General features: G+C 37.5%; 2 protein-coding genes across 4 annotated transcripts in view; one reads left to right on the top strand and one right to left on the bottom strand.

Moving 5' to 3' along the window:
- LOC136031390 (protein bric-a-brac 1-like) overlaps positions 1-16,037 on the bottom strand; it is a 120,738-nt gene that overhangs the window by 19,176 nt on the left and 85,525 nt on the right. The window contains exons 1-3 of one of the 2 annotated variants that reach the window (XM_065710925.1): positions 13,928-14,073; positions 7,383-7,599; positions 1,360-1,921 (exon numbers count right to left, since the gene is read on the bottom strand). In XM_065710925.1, coding sequence (XP_065566997.1) covers positions 1,360-1,921; positions 7,383-7,556 — 736 coding nt within the window. In that variant the 5' untranslated portion in view covers positions 7,557-7,599; positions 13,928-14,073. Of the gene's footprint in view, positions 1-1,359; positions 1,922-7,382; positions 7,600-13,927; positions 14,074-16,037 lie in introns of those variants that run through there. The other variant, XM_065710924.1, reaches the window with a different exon arrangement.
- The window catches only part of LOC136031389 (ethylmalonyl-CoA decarboxylase-like), a 39,614-nt gene continuing 37,284 nt past the window's right edge, over positions 13,708-16,037 (top strand). Inside the window, exon 1 of one of the 2 annotated variants that reach the window (XM_065710921.1) lies at positions 13,708-13,858. The gene's annotated coding sequence lies outside the window, so the exon portion shown is untranslated. Of the gene's footprint in view, positions 13,859-14,162; positions 14,260-16,037 lie in introns of those variants that run through there. The other variant, XM_065710923.1, reaches the window with a different exon arrangement.

The raw sequence follows: 16,037 nt of genomic DNA, 5'->3' as shown, positions 1-16,037 counted from the left end.
TCTCACCCGTTAAAAAATCTGGCCATTTTTTTTAAAATTTTTTCATAGACCATATATTTGTTGCGCTTTTTTGAAGTTGCGCATCCCCACCCCATCCTAAGAGAGTTTTACTGCTGATGATGAACACTGTATATGTGTTCGAAATATCCAGTTAAATAATTTTATATTTCACTGTCAATAAAAAGGTATCATCCCTATTTTGAACTGTTTTACTTTCGTCATGGAAAGGCAGTGTGGTCTTCGAAGTTATCTATGACACACGTGAGATATGAAGACACGAAACATTTAAAATTTAAATTTTAAATGATAACTTTTAGGGGAGGGGAAGAAACAAAAAAACATAAAAAGATAAAATTCAATGCTGTGGGGGGGGGGGTCGGGACTATGAAGTTCACCTTTTGAACAACAGAGTGCAAAGATAACAAGATCGTGAGTGGATAAATTCGAAGATTTTAGAGAAAAATGGTCGAAGAGAGCTTGTTGGCATACGCCAACGAAGAGCTCACCGTGTTTCTTGCAGCATCTTTACTACAGGGTGACCACCCCTAGTCATTTATCACTATTTCTAGTGATTTTTATACTGCCTAAACAAAAAAAATCACTAAATTAACAAATAAATCATTAAACTATTGAAGAAAATCATTAAAATCAGGCGTTGTTCACCGTGTGAAAACCCTGCGCTACTCGCTTATTTAATTAAGAGCATACGGTACCTTAAAATCATTTTCTGAGCCTCAGCGGTGGCTTACCGTCACAAAGACAAAGAGTCCAATAGCAAATTATCCTAGAGGACTCGATATCATCGGCAGCTAATGAGAATCTTGACTACAAAATATGATTAAAACGACAATGACATTTCAGGTCCCTTTTCCCGGAAAGGTTGTCAATCAAAACGAGAATTGCCACAGGGAACTCTCAAAGCTGGCAAATTGCTACGATGGTATTTTCTTTAAGATGACTTATTATTTTCCTAGCAGGTATACTGGAAAGTTTTCAAGAACAGCCCTTTCCTGAAAATAAGCAAAGCAGGGACTGCTTAGTTTCACTGAAAAAACTCATTCTCTGATGACATAAGTTTCTTTAAAACTGATATCTCTATCTCCGACATTGAACGGGAGATGTTAAATGGTTTTTCTAAAATTTCCAGGGAAAAGTAGGAGTCAGCTTTTAGTTTCCTGTCATTGGTTCGAATCTCTTATCCAAGCTCTACAAGTCACAGCAAGACCATTGGATCATTTCGAAAAAGTTTGGCTACACAAACTACAAAAGTTTATAATGGGCAATCATGGACGAGATAGAATGACTTTTTAAGGTACCGTATCCTCTTATTATTATTTATTTAATGGATTGAATGCCTACCTTGCTGTTCCTCCCCCTCCGGTCCACTCCAGTCGTCACCGTCCTCAGCCTCATCAGCACTTTCCATGGTAATTTCTTCTTTTTTCACATTAACTGAAGGTCCGGCAGCTTGTGGGGTATATTCTACATGATTAGCATTAATTTCACGGGGCATTAACAAACTCTTTTCAAGGAGGCTCTGTCCTTCATTATTTAAGGGCTGGGATTCTTCGCCGTTTTCGGTCGATGGATTCGGCCCAGAAGATAGAGAATTCGATTGCGATTCAGCTTTTCGTCTTTTCTTGGAACTGGGAGTGCTAGGACGCTGTGTATTTGGGTCTCTTTTAATCACAGCGGGTGTCAATTTTGGTAAAGGGGGTAGCTTCTTTGACGGAGTTTCATCAGGTTCAGCCAGCCCGCGCACTTTTAAGTTTTCTGCAATTCTAATAAGACTAGTCAATCTATCTTGTGCTACGCTCACCTCACCTTTGTACATATAGCTCACAAGGGCACGTAGTTCTTCATAAGGCACATCTTTTAAAAATATCACCATATGCTTATCTGGATTTGAATTCAAGACTTCCTGGAAAGAAAAATTTTACTATTAGTATAAAAGGTCTCTGTAGGGACAGTGTCGCATCCAGAATTTTGGAAAAGGGCCGTAGCGTGCTAAAATATTGATGAGTTCTTATTGGATTGAGTTTCAATATTTTTCTATCTTTCTTTTGGCTAAAAAAAAGGAATAGGATGGGATTTTGGTAACTCTTTTTTCCTCTTTTTTTTTACTTTACAGATGTGTTTAAATATGAATATAGACATTGATGTAGGCCTACGAATTATACACGAAAACTGAACTGCACCTAAGTCCAGGGAGAGGGCTTGGGTGAAGTTCAATTTTCGTATATAATATGTCTGAATATGCCTGATGTACTTGGTGAAGATAATTTTGAACTTCCCCACCCATCCCTGCACACAAGGAAAACTTCATAGCTATGCCAATACTTCCACGTCAATTAAAATCCGAAAAAGGGATCCATCCATTAACTATAAACAATTTTTTTGCCTTAATTATTTTTTTTCGTCATTTGGTTATAAAATCAACTTTCGAAACCATTTCGTCGTCCAATTTAGATCTTTGGAAAGTTAAAATCACCATCCCCATTATAGTAAAATAATGCCAACCATAAAGTACTCTAGATCAAGGTGGTCCACAGAGGAGGGAGGAGTGGAAAAATTGTAACGACCAAAAATATAACACTTTATGCTTAAAAAAAAAATCCACCCTGTCCAACATAAGTTTTGCACGCTAGCCCTCTCCCCTTGGGAGTTCTTGATAATAATCAAGGTAATGCAGGTCATACACAAGTTGTGGCTGAAGTCTTGAAGGTCAGCTTGGTTATTGCTCTAATCGACTCTCACCAATTTTCTAGAATGGTTCTGAAATTGTATCCCTACCCCTAAAAAAATCCCGTCAAGTCGGGTGGGGCCCTTCGCTTTCCAAGATTAAGTTGATCGGTATGCACTAATTTTCTCCAGGTATTTCGTGGATATACGTACACGGAGGCAGAACCAGTTGTCAGGGCCTGTTAGCTCTTGTCTCATTTGACCCCAAAAAATACAGCATACGACATCATAATGCACAAAAAATAGCCTTCCGACAAAAAAAAATGCTTCCCTTTGATGGAAAAGCTTCTAGACGCGGAACTTTCAAAATAGTATATGCAAAAATGTTGGTGACACACCGAGTAGGATTAAACACAACAATGTATTTTTTGCTCGGCGTGGGCTGATCTGTTTCCTGGTTTATTCCCCCCCCCCTGGTGTACGAAATTCCAGGAAATAGAGTAATGCTTTAAATCAATACAGTCAGTTTCTCGTCAAATAGGTCATAGTTCACAGTAGGATTTAATACTCTTCATTGTCTCATCATAGTTCTATCCCTATTTTGATTTAAATGATTATGTTTTCATTCATTTTTAATACAATCTGTTTTCAAAATAATTTTCACATCTTGAAATCTCAATACAGCTCCTGACAGGATAGTCGCTCAGCCAGGCTTGGCATGTGAATGCTTTTTCACCATTTAAATCGTTATCTCAATTAGCAACAGAGCTCAGAAATTTTCTAGAGGTCGGAAAACGACTGATAATTGAAAAATAAATAGAATGAAGGATAAGCTTTATGCAGTCTACATCAAGATTATTATTGTTGGGTGAGAGACAGCCTATTTAATGCTTCCCTTACTGATGAAATCCAAAAATTGAGTTTATAATTTGTAGCAAGTCAGTATCCTCTATCTGCTAATGACTTGCCGACAACTCCCGATATATAAGGGGGTTATCTCAGACCCCCTAAAAATAGTAGAAACGCCCCTAAAAACCTTGGATCAAAGAATCTAATTTTATTTTTTTACCTACCAGGAAAATTTGAACTAATTGTTGCTGTTGATTCAAAATTTCCGAAATGATCGGCAGAAAGTACGGTTTCGGAAAACATGGAAGTTATCAAAGAACTCATTCAATTTATTACTTCCATTGAGTCATTTTATGCATCTTTTTGTGATGGTTGATTTGATAGTAAACCTGACAATTCGAAACATTTACATCGCTTTTGGACCCAAATTGAGACTCAAGGAGGGACCAATTCTGCAAGAGAAGGGCACCTTTTGGGAGCACCGAGAAAGAACCTTACAGGAGGTGAATCCCCCCTACCCGACTAAACTTATGGGTCCACATTATCGTGTATTGCAAGTTATATTATATCTGTCCGAACGAACTATTAAAAAAATAATAATAAAGGATTTTTTCAAAATATGGTGGAGGCAAAAAAGCTTGGAGGTGTGAATGCTCTCCCACACACACCTTCCCGATTTGCGCAACTGATGGTATAGTGAAAATAAAAAACCCTGCAAATCTATTTAGATAACTTCGAAGACCACACTGCCTTTCCATGACGAAAGTAAAACAGTTCAAACAGTTCAACAGTTCACTGTCAATTAAAAGGTTTCATCCCTATTTTGAACTGTTTTACTTTCTGCAAATCTATTCATACAACCATAAACCATAATCACTGTTAATTTTCACGTAAAAGCACGAAGAGGCAAGAGTCGTGGAAGAGTATCCCCCCAACACACACATGGGTACTAAGTTGTTATATTTGAAAACATTTCCAAGATTACCCCTGATCTCCTACTACGGAATTCTCCTATTACTCCTGTCTCCTAAGTGTCACAAACGGAAACATATGCAGCTATTTATTTCACGAGGGGGCAAGTTCGAAAAAAAAAAAAAAATGAAGACGGATAATACGAATAATATCACAAATATAAAAGGGGAACTGTAATGATTCTGAGTACCCCGCTCTTTTCTGCATGAGTATCTGCCCATACTTATGCATATATATGATCGTTCCGAAATCTGGAAGATATGAAATTCATAAACAACTGGTTCCAAGGATTCCGGATTCTAAACCTGTACGAAGGAATTTCCCCAGTAAGGACCCAACGACAAGAAAGGGTAATGAACTAGAAAGTGGGAAACCTAAATTTTCAAACTCACGCATATTGAAGTCAAAACCCGTCTTCATACCCGAGTAGTTAACGTACTATTGGGAAGCTAAATTTTATTGAGTAGCAAACAGAGACTTATTAATTAGTAATGTGGTTTAACACTACAATCGGAGTTTTTTTAAGCGTTATTTATAAACTTTCATCATTCATTTAGTGAAGAAGACACAACTCAAGACCTATCAACTGATTTTCATCATCACCGTTTCCGAACCAAAACTATTGCCGCCAAAATCGTAACTGATTTTTTTCCTTTTTTTGGGGGGAGGGGGGTCACGTAATTCTATATCAACTATTTGCAAGCGGATACACCTATTTCTCACATGTAGAATATTAAATCGCGCATAACTCCCCCTACTGTATCCTAAATTTTTAATATAATCCGCCTTTACTGAGTTTTTAAGATTCTTCCGTTCCCACATATCCAGGGCATTTTGCAAAAAGGACATAAGTCCACTTTTCCTAATTTTACACGGGAACAAAATGAAAATGAAAACGCACAAAGAAGAAATCTTTCTCAGAAATCAGAATTTAAGAAACTTCAAACATTAAAGACTAAATACCTAGTTAACTTTTCCATCGGAATTCTCCGGGAATGTCCAAATTGCTTAATTGTTCGCCACTTTGAAAATAAGAGACTTACACCCTTTTGGAACAATTTGCAACTTGGTCAGGATTAACGATAAGCCCATTTTGAATAGAACAATCTATAGATCTGTTCAGGCCATTTCTAATCACGTGCTTAAATTATTTTCGCAAAAAAGAGGACTTAGGCCCACTTTGCAAAACGCCAAGGATACTCATTAGGCCTACCCCTTCAAAAATATCCATACGCACGTTCCTCTCTCGAATTCAAGGATAAATGGAGGAGTTAGGTGTAAAAGTGTGCAAGTCTAAAAAAAGATGAAATATGAAGATGACCTAGCTACCTAATTTACCGAGGTTGCAGCGGTAGCTGCAACTTACTAATTGACGATTTAAATAAAACCAGAGAGTCTATTATGCTAATTAACAAAAAAAAAAGATTTAGTAAGGAAGTAATAAGCGACACTGAAACTTCGTCGCAACTACTGGTGCAACAAAGATTCAGTTTACAATCATTTTTTCATCATTAACACCTTTAAAAGCAACTTAAATCGTGATAATATCAACCATTATTTGCTTATTATGAACGTATATATCTCTCTGGAGGAATTTCCGTAGAGGGGATGAATTTTCCATGGAGAGGAGCCGGATTTTCCGGCATTATTTGAAAAACGAAATAAAAAAGGCAAGTTTTTTCAGCTAAATAAAGGATCAACATTAGAACTAGAAACGAAGAGAAATTATTCCACATTTTAGGAGGCTGTCCCCTCCTCAATACCTTGCTCTTTACGCAGTTTGACCTTTTGTCCCAATTCTTCAATAACGACTCCTCAAACACAAGGGTTGTTAAATAAAAATAAGAAGCTATTCTTAAAAGTTCTAAAATAGTCTATCGTGAAGAGTGACATATTGAGGGGGTGGTAGCTACCCTTATATACGGAATAATTTCCGCTCCTTTTTATATTTTAGTGTTTCTCTCTACTTTACAATTTTTTGTTTTTTTTTAATACTTGAGAGGTACCTCAACTATGGTGAGAATGGAGATTCACTGCCCCACTTTCTAGATAAAATAAACATTCGAATATATTACAACGAGCCTTGTGCAGGTGTTAATGGTCAAAACTTCCGCCTGTGCCTATGTTGGATACGTTATAATTGAAATGTAAAAACTTAAACAAGCATAAATTAGTTCCCATCAGGTGTATCAACTTTAAAACGAAAAGGAATTTCTATAAGAAATAACACCTAAAAAAGGAAGAAGACAATGAGAACCACGGTCAAACTTATAGTAAACAGAAATTACCGCACGTAAGTGTAGTGTTACCCCCCCCCCCCTCAAAAAGATACTCTCAACAGAAAAAACTCAAATAATTATGGCATAAAAAGAAAATTTGTTACCGCTTGAATGAAGTTCTTGTAACCAAACCAATTCTGTCCAAGTTTACAAATTAATAACAAAACAACTTAATTGTTATGAGGGGTATTCAAAAATTATAGTCCTATTAAAAGAAGAAGCAGGATTTGTTAAAGACACTCATCAGAGGAGTCGATTCCCAAAAACTTAAGGAGTACAAGTTTTTTTCAGTTTTTAAAATTAACATACAAAAAAAGCATTTAAAGAAAAGCTAAGGTGTACTCTAAAGTACCTAAAGTAGTTGAAACCAAAGGAGCAATCTTTTTTTTTCAATGAAAATATTAAAAAAAGATTTTTTTAACATCTATAAGGGGCATATTTTTCAATAAAAATATTGATAAAAGGTGTTTATGCTTTACTTAAGGGGGAGGGGAATAGACCCCTGCCCCCTCACCAATTGACAGTCCTGAGACAGAGGAGAAACAACGATTGAAAATACAAACTGGACTACAATATCTAAATGCAAACTAAATACTCTACCTGGAAAAATGGACTGCAAGCTGAGAGTACCAGTCTATGTGCTTTGATACTTCTGCCTTCTGCAGCAAGTGTGACATCTGTCATAATTTCAGTGCTTAAAAGTCGGTCAAAAACGGAAACAAGCGTACTTTGATGATTGTTCCATCGCAGGCAGAATTCCTGATCGGAAGCCATTTTAATTGTATCACAGGTCTACGCGGTCAATGAAGGCACAAAACTAAATAAACATAACAAAAACATGAGAAAGTATGACAGTGGAGATGGACAAGGGATAAAGGAGTGTTATTCGGGATAACACCTTCCCCGGTACTTGTATGATACAACGAGCACAGTTTGTTCTTGATCTGTAATATACCGGTTTTCAGTGTCCACTCGGAGATAATCAGCCTAGCCTGAGCGAGATTAAAATGCTATGCAGGTATATTTTAATTAAAGATTTAATATATATAGATGGTTAGGTTCGTATTTATTATAATGCGTTCTGGGCTGCTTGCCTTCTATAATTCTCCGTTGCAGTTTCCATAATTTTGTTGACCTAACCCCTAACCACGTCTATATGCTAAATATTTAGTTAAAATACAGTTCCATCTTAGTTTTTCTCACTCTCAATTGCAGACAGACAAAACAGTTTTTCTTAGATCAAACAAAGCATACTTCTCGAGTTTGTTCGGGATAATATACAAGTACCGTATTATGTTTTCATCATATTCTGATAAATTTTATTATGATTAACCAACTTCACCTCTTGAGTGTGGTCGCTATATCATACAAGTACCCCTTCCCCCTCAAGGTTGAAAATACAATTCTAAACTATCAGAATGTAATAGGACGGGTATGCAAGTAGTGGGTAGGGGCTTCGATTCTCCCTCAAATATTACAGTTTTTAAAATTATTCTTGTCCCAACATTTTCACGTAATTTTAACGTTCCTTGACGACTTAATCCCCCCAAACAAAATGGTACATACGTATCTACTACTAATTCATCGGACTTAAATTGAATTTTAATGTAGTTCGACTGCTTGTATAGAATTGAAGACAAAGAATTAGGTACGAAGCGTTTCGTGTACAAAAGGAGCCTTAGAAAAATGATGACCTAAAGGCCCATTCACAATAAACTTTTTGTAAGTGCAGGTTTTTTCATATAATTTTCTGATCGGCTGAAAACCTCTAGAAAATTATGATTGGCTCAAATGAGCCAAACATCGTTTCATCATGGTTGCAGCAGTAATTGCAACCTAGGAAAGAGCGAACCACAGCCCATGGTAACCAAAAGTTAAAAAAAACGCGTTTAGAAGAAAAAACTACCTAGTAAAAAACAATTTGAATCTGACACTGATTCAGGAATGGTAACTATTATTTCGGTTCGTCTTAAAAGTAAAAGTTTATTGCGAAAAGAAATTTACGGTGATTTCGAAAGAAGTGTGAAACCCTTCAAAAATGGCGGCAGATCAAAATAAAAGTCTACTATTGGAATTAGCACGGTCAGAAAGCCTAGTTATGAGAAATTACAACCCCCCTCCTTGAACAATATATAATATATACGCAAATATATAATATTTGCGTCATTAATTTTAAAATGACAACTACTAATAGAACTATATATGAAGCCATGTTTCGATCTTAAGCATGACACTAACAAGAGCTAAGAGCTCATATGGCACTTGTGACGAGGTCGGAAGAGCCAAGAGCTCATATGGTATGAGCTCTAGCAAAATTCTAAGAATCAATAGATTGATTTAAAAGGAAAATCACAGGGATAATGCCGGTCGGGATTTAAAATAAGAGCTCTGAGACACAAGGTCCTTCTAAATATCAAAATTCATTAGGATCCGATCACCCACTTGTAAGTCGAAAATGCCTAATTTTTTTCTAATTTTTCCTCTCCCTTCAGCCCCCCAGATGATCAAATCGGGGAAAACAACTTTATCAAGTCAATTTGTGCGGGTCCCTGACACGCCTACCAATTGACATCGTCCTAGCACGTCCAGAAGTACCGAACTCATCAAAGCACAGGACCCCCCCCCCCAAACATTTTCCAAATTTTCGAGTTTCCCCTTCCAGCTTCCCCCAATGTCAGCAGATCTGGTCGGGATTTGAAATGAGAGCTCTGAGACATCAGTTCCTTCTAAATATCAAATTTCATTGAGATCCAGTCACTCGTTCTTAAGTTAAAAATACCTCAATTTTTTTACTTTTTCCAAGTTAACAATCCTCAGCTCCCCAAAAGGAAACGGATCCGTTCCAATTATGACAATCACGTATTTATAACTTGTTCTTATCCTTCCCATCAAGTTTCATCCCGATCTCTCCATTCTAAGCGTTTTCCAAAATTTCTGTTTCCCTCCTCCAACCATCTATGTCCGTGGATCCGATTCGAATTGAAAATGGAGCATCTTAGACATAGGATTCTTCTATATATCAAGTTTCATTAAGATCCGATCGCCCATTCGTAAGATACCTCGATTTTCACGTTTTCCATGAAGTCCGGTTTCGCCCTTCAACTCCCCCCGATGTCACCGGATCTGGTCAGGGTTTAAAATAAGCAAGATCCTTCTAAATATCAAATTTCATTAAGATCTGACCACCCGTTCGTAAGTAAAAAATACCTAATTTTTTCTAATTTTTCCGAATCACCCCCCCCCCCCCCCAAGGACCACCAAAGAGAGCGGTTCCGGTCTGATTATTTCAATCGCGCATCTTGGACTTTCACGTATCTAGGACTAGTGCTTATTTTCCCCACAAAGTTTCATCCCGATCCCTCAACTCTAAGCGTTTTCCAAGATTTTAGGTTTCCTCCCCCCAATGTCACTGGATCCGGTCGGGATTTAAAATAAGAGCTCTGAGACACGATATTCTTCCAAACATCAAATTTCATTAAGATCCGATCACCCATTTGTAAGTTAAAAATACTTCATTTTTTTATTTTTCCGAATTAACCGGCACCTCTCCCCCCCCCCCCAGATGGTAAAATCGGGGAAACGACTATTTCTAATTTAATCTGGTCCGGTCCCTGATACGCCTGCCAAATATTATCGTCCTAACTTATCTGGAAGTACCTAAACTAGCAAAACCGGGACAGACAGACCGACCGACCGACCGAATTTGCGGTCGCTATATGTCACTTGGTTAATACCAAGTGCCATAAAGCATAAGCTTCCTTCTTGTGAATCCCAGTAGCGTCGATTCAAAAAAATTGTTAAGGGGGGACTGTATTTTTCAAAATCTAGGGGGAGGAATTTGTCATTTTCAATAAAAATACCAAGTCATTTTTAGTGAAATAACCCAGAAAAGTTAAGTCTCAAAATCTAAGGGGGAAAAGCCTGGGTGCAAAGCAAAAATCTAATAGGCATATGACCCCCCCCCACAAGTAACTCCACCCGTGAATCCTAATCCTATGATGATTTCTGTCAAATTTTACAAGTGACTAACAATTAACAGGACTGAGCTTGTTTCAACTAATTGCGTAAGAGAAAAACTTCATTAACGAATGAATTAAACTACTAATAGGTATAAATTATACTTTGACCTGACAAATAACTACAGAAATATTGCGAACAGGAAACTTGCCCTATAATCTCATGATGTCTCTTTAAATCTGACTATGTAATTTAATATCATGAAAGATCACGTGATTCAGACATGATTTACTTTTTGCTAAGCATAAAACTGATATCCGCATTTTTTTTAGTTAAAGTGCATAATAGGTTTCGATGCTATATCACATCTTTGATGTGGAGTTGTCCAGTTCAATTTCGAATTATAAGCAACAATAACAGGAACATAATTTACTATGGGGCAGGGGGTCGACTGCTCCTCCCAGACCTCGGTTTGCCCCCCCCACAGACCCCAGTTTGACCCCCAGCTGAAATTTACTTTCTTCAAAAATTTTGTCAAAAGATAAGCCTACATGATCTGGAAGATTGGCTCCAACTTTGCCCCCCTCCACCAAGAATTTTGAAGAAATTACGCCACTGAACACTAACCTTAACTGCTAATTAGTACTTGTTGTCTGAACAAAAACTTTAACCCCCCTCCCAAACAATATTTACTTTCAAAAATTTGTTAATATTGACCGTACGATTCGCCAGTTTTTCATTTTGGTAAATTTGCCGTCCCCCCTAACGTCCTTGTACAAGATATCAACCTATATTCTACTTCATGAATTAAAATCTGAGCCACTATGTCTTCAGTGTTTGGCGGGGGGGGCTGACCCTTCTCTCAGTGGCAACAACTGAAGAAAATGCAGGAGTCGAAAAGCATTTAAAAACAAAGGAAGGCACTTTTATTATTTTTACTTTTTCCAACGTTATTTTTCAAATCTCCGGGAGCTAAATTGCCCTCCCCCCAACTGTCACCACTAGCCTCCCTCTGGCTGTCCACGTGTGAATTTGTGCTATGTCAAATTAGGCTAATTTATTCAGCCACACATTATTTATTGGCAAATCTAGTCCTAAAATTTTACCTTCCCCAATAGCGTCAATTCACGAATATATGCGCGTGTATTTTTCAAAAGCGAGAGGGCAATTTGTTGTTTTATCAATTTAGGGGAGGCAAATGCTACCATCGAATTCAAGGATTATATTGGACATTTTTTTTGCCAATGTACGAACATGCGATTTTTTTTACTTGGGGAGGGAGGATATTATCCCAAATGCTATAATGTTTACTAATACTAAATATATTTTTCATGGCTAGCTTACCACCCCCACGGACGCTCTTAAAAATTCAAAGGGAGATTTTCATTGGACATCCTCACGTAATAACTACTTCCAACTGGGGCGTCTATTGTAGTTGTAAACTTCATTAAACATATGAGGGTACCAAGAGACTCAAAAGGAATGTTTCTTGAAACCCTCAACAGATGCTTGGGAAAAGAACCTTTTCAATCTAATTACGCTAAGTGTTGCAAAACTTCAAGTCACCCTGCTTTGAAATTAAATGGGTCCTATGCTCCGGGTTATTCAAACGAGGGACTATGTATTTCTCAACAGGTAATACAAGAACAAGCAACTTTCCACTAATAAAAGGCAATGTTGACATGGATCAATCAGGCACTGGAGGGGGGCTAAGGAACTCGGCGAAATCTCATTGTTTTCGTGTTTCCGAAAGAAATTCCTTCAAATGTGTGATAAATATCGGGAGCGTTCCAGAGTTCATACTCCACCCATCCGTTGTATTTACTTTGCATCCTTTCCAAAAATTCTTCGTTCTTACTCTAATAGATAAATGATCCTGAGGGGAATGGGACCAGCGTTTGAGCTTAGAACAAGATATTTACAAAGCCTATAGACCGGAACTAGTCTACGACTGGTTGTAAATTACTTTGTTTACCTTTGCTTGAAGGGACATTGTGATTAGGCCCCCTCCAAATCTTATAACTGACAATTCTCTGTATTATTTCACACGTTTTTCACAAATTTTGCCCACTTTTAGTTTTATAATTTTAAGAAAGTAATCAATATAACCAAAGATGCAATGATTTCGCTTCACATTTTTTTTTTGAGGTTCCAAAAATGATCTCCCAAACCCCAATTGCCTGCAGAGAATGGAATAACCTAGCATGACCAAATTTTCCAGAAGGGTCGGAGGGTCTAAAGTAGGGATGCTGAATTCGGGCTTTTTTCATACTTGCTATAAAAAGAACTTAGTTATTCTGAATGTTAACCAATTCACCTAGGCTAATAAGTGAAATAAAAGCTAGCCTAGTGTAATTTGCTTAATAAACTAATAAGCTAGCTATGGCTATTAACCTTGGTAAGAAATTGGGCATTTGGAACAGCCTATATAGTTTCGCATAGTAAGTAAAAAGAAAATTAAGCAACCGTTCTTTAAAAAAAGAGTTTTTCCTTGCCATGTTTTTTGCGTAGGCAATTATTTTTATCTTAAACAGGTCATAAGCCTAGGGTATGTTTCAGTCTTGGCCTATTAATCTAATATTAATTAGAACAGGTCTAAGGGTCATAGATGATCTGACAAACAGAGAGCCTATGCATTTCTTATTGAGGGGAGAAAGGGTGCTAGCCTACTTCTTTGCATCTTCAATTAGACGACTTCTCACTGGGATGGACCAAAAGTATCTTTAGCCTACTTTTAAATATATGAAAATACTCTGAATTAAATCGCACATGATATTTTTATTACCCCATATCATAAACCAGTTATAAATATCAAGAAAAAACTAACAAGTATTTCCTCTTCCACAAAACGCATACGTCAATCATTTGGCCTTGGAAAGGACCAGCCGCAGAACAAGCTGTTCATGTGTGAAAGCAGTGGCGATTGTTAAATTATTCAATGTAAGTTAGAAATAATGTATTAATGAGGTAAATATAATATAAAAAAAAAAACATTGAAAAACTGAGATATTTGAAAAAATAATTAGGCTGCGCTACTTAGCCTAATCTTCTCTGTTTGGACTTGGATGACGTCACATTTTCATGATGCAAAGTACACTTTCTTAGGAAAACAGCAACAAGTAAGTCAACTAATTACTCTACTAACACAATTACTCAAAAAACTAATTCAAGAACTTAAAAGCACTTACCAAAAAAACGCAAAACAAAAACATAAAAACTAAAAATTTTGTCAGAGTCGTTTCACGGTTCCATTACAAGTTCCTTCTGTCTGAGTCTCGCTTGTAGCCTTTCGTCTGGGCAAGACAAGGGAAATATGGCCGACGGGAGCCCAGACCCGCCCCGTTTGTTGAGGTTGTATGCACGCCGAGTCAATGAACGATATCTAGCTCAGAAGGGAAATGCAAGTCAAATATTTTAACTTGGGTTTTTGGGATAGCTGTACCCTTGTCCCTTCACTTTTTTATCTGGTGATGCTAACTACGTTAACGGGATCGGCAATTTGAATGAAAAAACATTGCAGGTTTGCTAATTAAAAATGACTAAATTTATTGCTTAGTGCTAGATCACAATATTCGTATTAGGGATAAAGGATTTTCAGCAATCATTTTTCAAGGAACACTTCAGACACATTATGTAAATGTAAAAAAAAATTCTGAAAGAAGAGGGCAATGTTTTATACCCTGGGGAAGTCCTTATTAGTAAGCAACGTAGCTCGTCTAGGGTGCGTTATATTGAAAGAGGTAAAAGATGAAGGATTAGGCCCCACCCCTTCCAGGCAGGAGTGAGAACTTTTTATTCGTGAATAAAAATGATAATATCGCTCTTGATTCTTGTTTTCTTCTTTTTTGATAATTATTCCAAATGCGCGGGGATAGAGAGCTGGGCCAATGGCACCCCCTTGCTTTTCAAAAATACCTTTATTGGCATATCTATTCAAAAATCGAAAATCACCGTCCTACCACACCCCACTAAATTTAGAAAAATACCCTTTTTGAATTTTCGTTATAAAAAAAAACATTCCACATTTTTGTGAATTGGGACCCTTGCATGTGTCTTTGCGTATCCTTTTTTTATCTCAAGTCTAAATGCGTATTTGCATATGGCGGAGCGGAATATGTGAGCAAATGTACTTACAGAGTATGTACTACGAACTTGTGTCGACAAACTCACCCTTCTCTTAGTAAATTCTTTTGTATAGAGTTGATGAGAGTCAAGGGCCGTGATTAAAATTGGTAAACGTAGATACAGACTCAGAGTGTCGTAAGTGGAGACCAAGGGTCCCATCCATAGCGATGTCCCATTAGTTTTATTGCGCATAGTTCGTTATAGGCCTATACACAGCTGTTTCTCTCGTGAAAGGTGTTTTTTTTTCCGGAATTAATTTGTACCTGACAATTGTCATTACTTAATAGGATTTTTCTGGAAATTCCTGCCCTTTTAAGCTTTTGATATTACAGGGGAGGGAACAGCTAAAATCCCAAGCCCTGCCCCCGCCAAATCTAACAAATTTCATCATTTCTTTGTATTTTCAAATGGTTTCTTTCAACTTTTCCATATTTTGTTGCTTTGTGACAAATTCTGCCGAGCGCCTCCCTAGAATGAATTCAGGTGCAAATAGCATACCTGCTTGCAAATACTTTTAGATTAAGTAAGTAAGTAAGTATGACGGTAATAGACCCTCAAGGTTCAAACCAGCGGTACTGATCTCTGTTTCGTGGCCTTTCAGCCATGAAGTGCGACGGGGGGGGGGGGTGTCAGGGGTGAGCCGTCTTGTGCTTTCGCACACCCATCCTGCTTACCTGCTTAGCAGGTAAGCATTTAGAACTCTTAGATTCGAAAGCCAAAAGACAACTTTTACATCAAAGGCAGCGCAATAGCGCTGCCTAAGTAAAGAGCGATGTGAGCACAATGTAATAATTATTCTTTTTTGTGTTTTATACAAGGGCACCTCGTATAGAAGGAATTGTAGAAACTTCGAAAGGGGCTCATTCGATCGGAAATCTATATGGCTAGTGCCCTGTTTAATAGTAGAAAATGATTGGAGGGTAACTAGCTCCCCCCCCCTCGCCAAACACATCAAATCAAAAATTTTGAGTTGCCATTTTATCCAGCGTAATTGAAAGGTCCAGTAATTATGTCTTTGAGGCTGACGACCCCCCCTGCACAAACCTCAGGGCAAGGGGTGTAAGTTATGCCGTTGGGGCACATAAAGTTTTTTTTATAAAAAGGATTGAGGTGTAAACCTCAGAGGGAGCTAATTTGATTGGTAATCAGAAGTTCTAGTGCTCTTTTAAAGAG

Source organism: Artemia franciscana, chromosome 9 (assembly GCF_032884065.1).
Source record: "Artemia franciscana chromosome 9, ASM3288406v1, whole genome shotgun sequence".
NCBI lineage: Eukaryota > Metazoa > Arthropoda > Branchiopoda > Anostraca > Artemiidae > Artemia > Artemia franciscana.
Note: the sequence above shows the minus strand (reverse complement) of the source record. Positions and strands in the feature narration are given on the sequence as shown.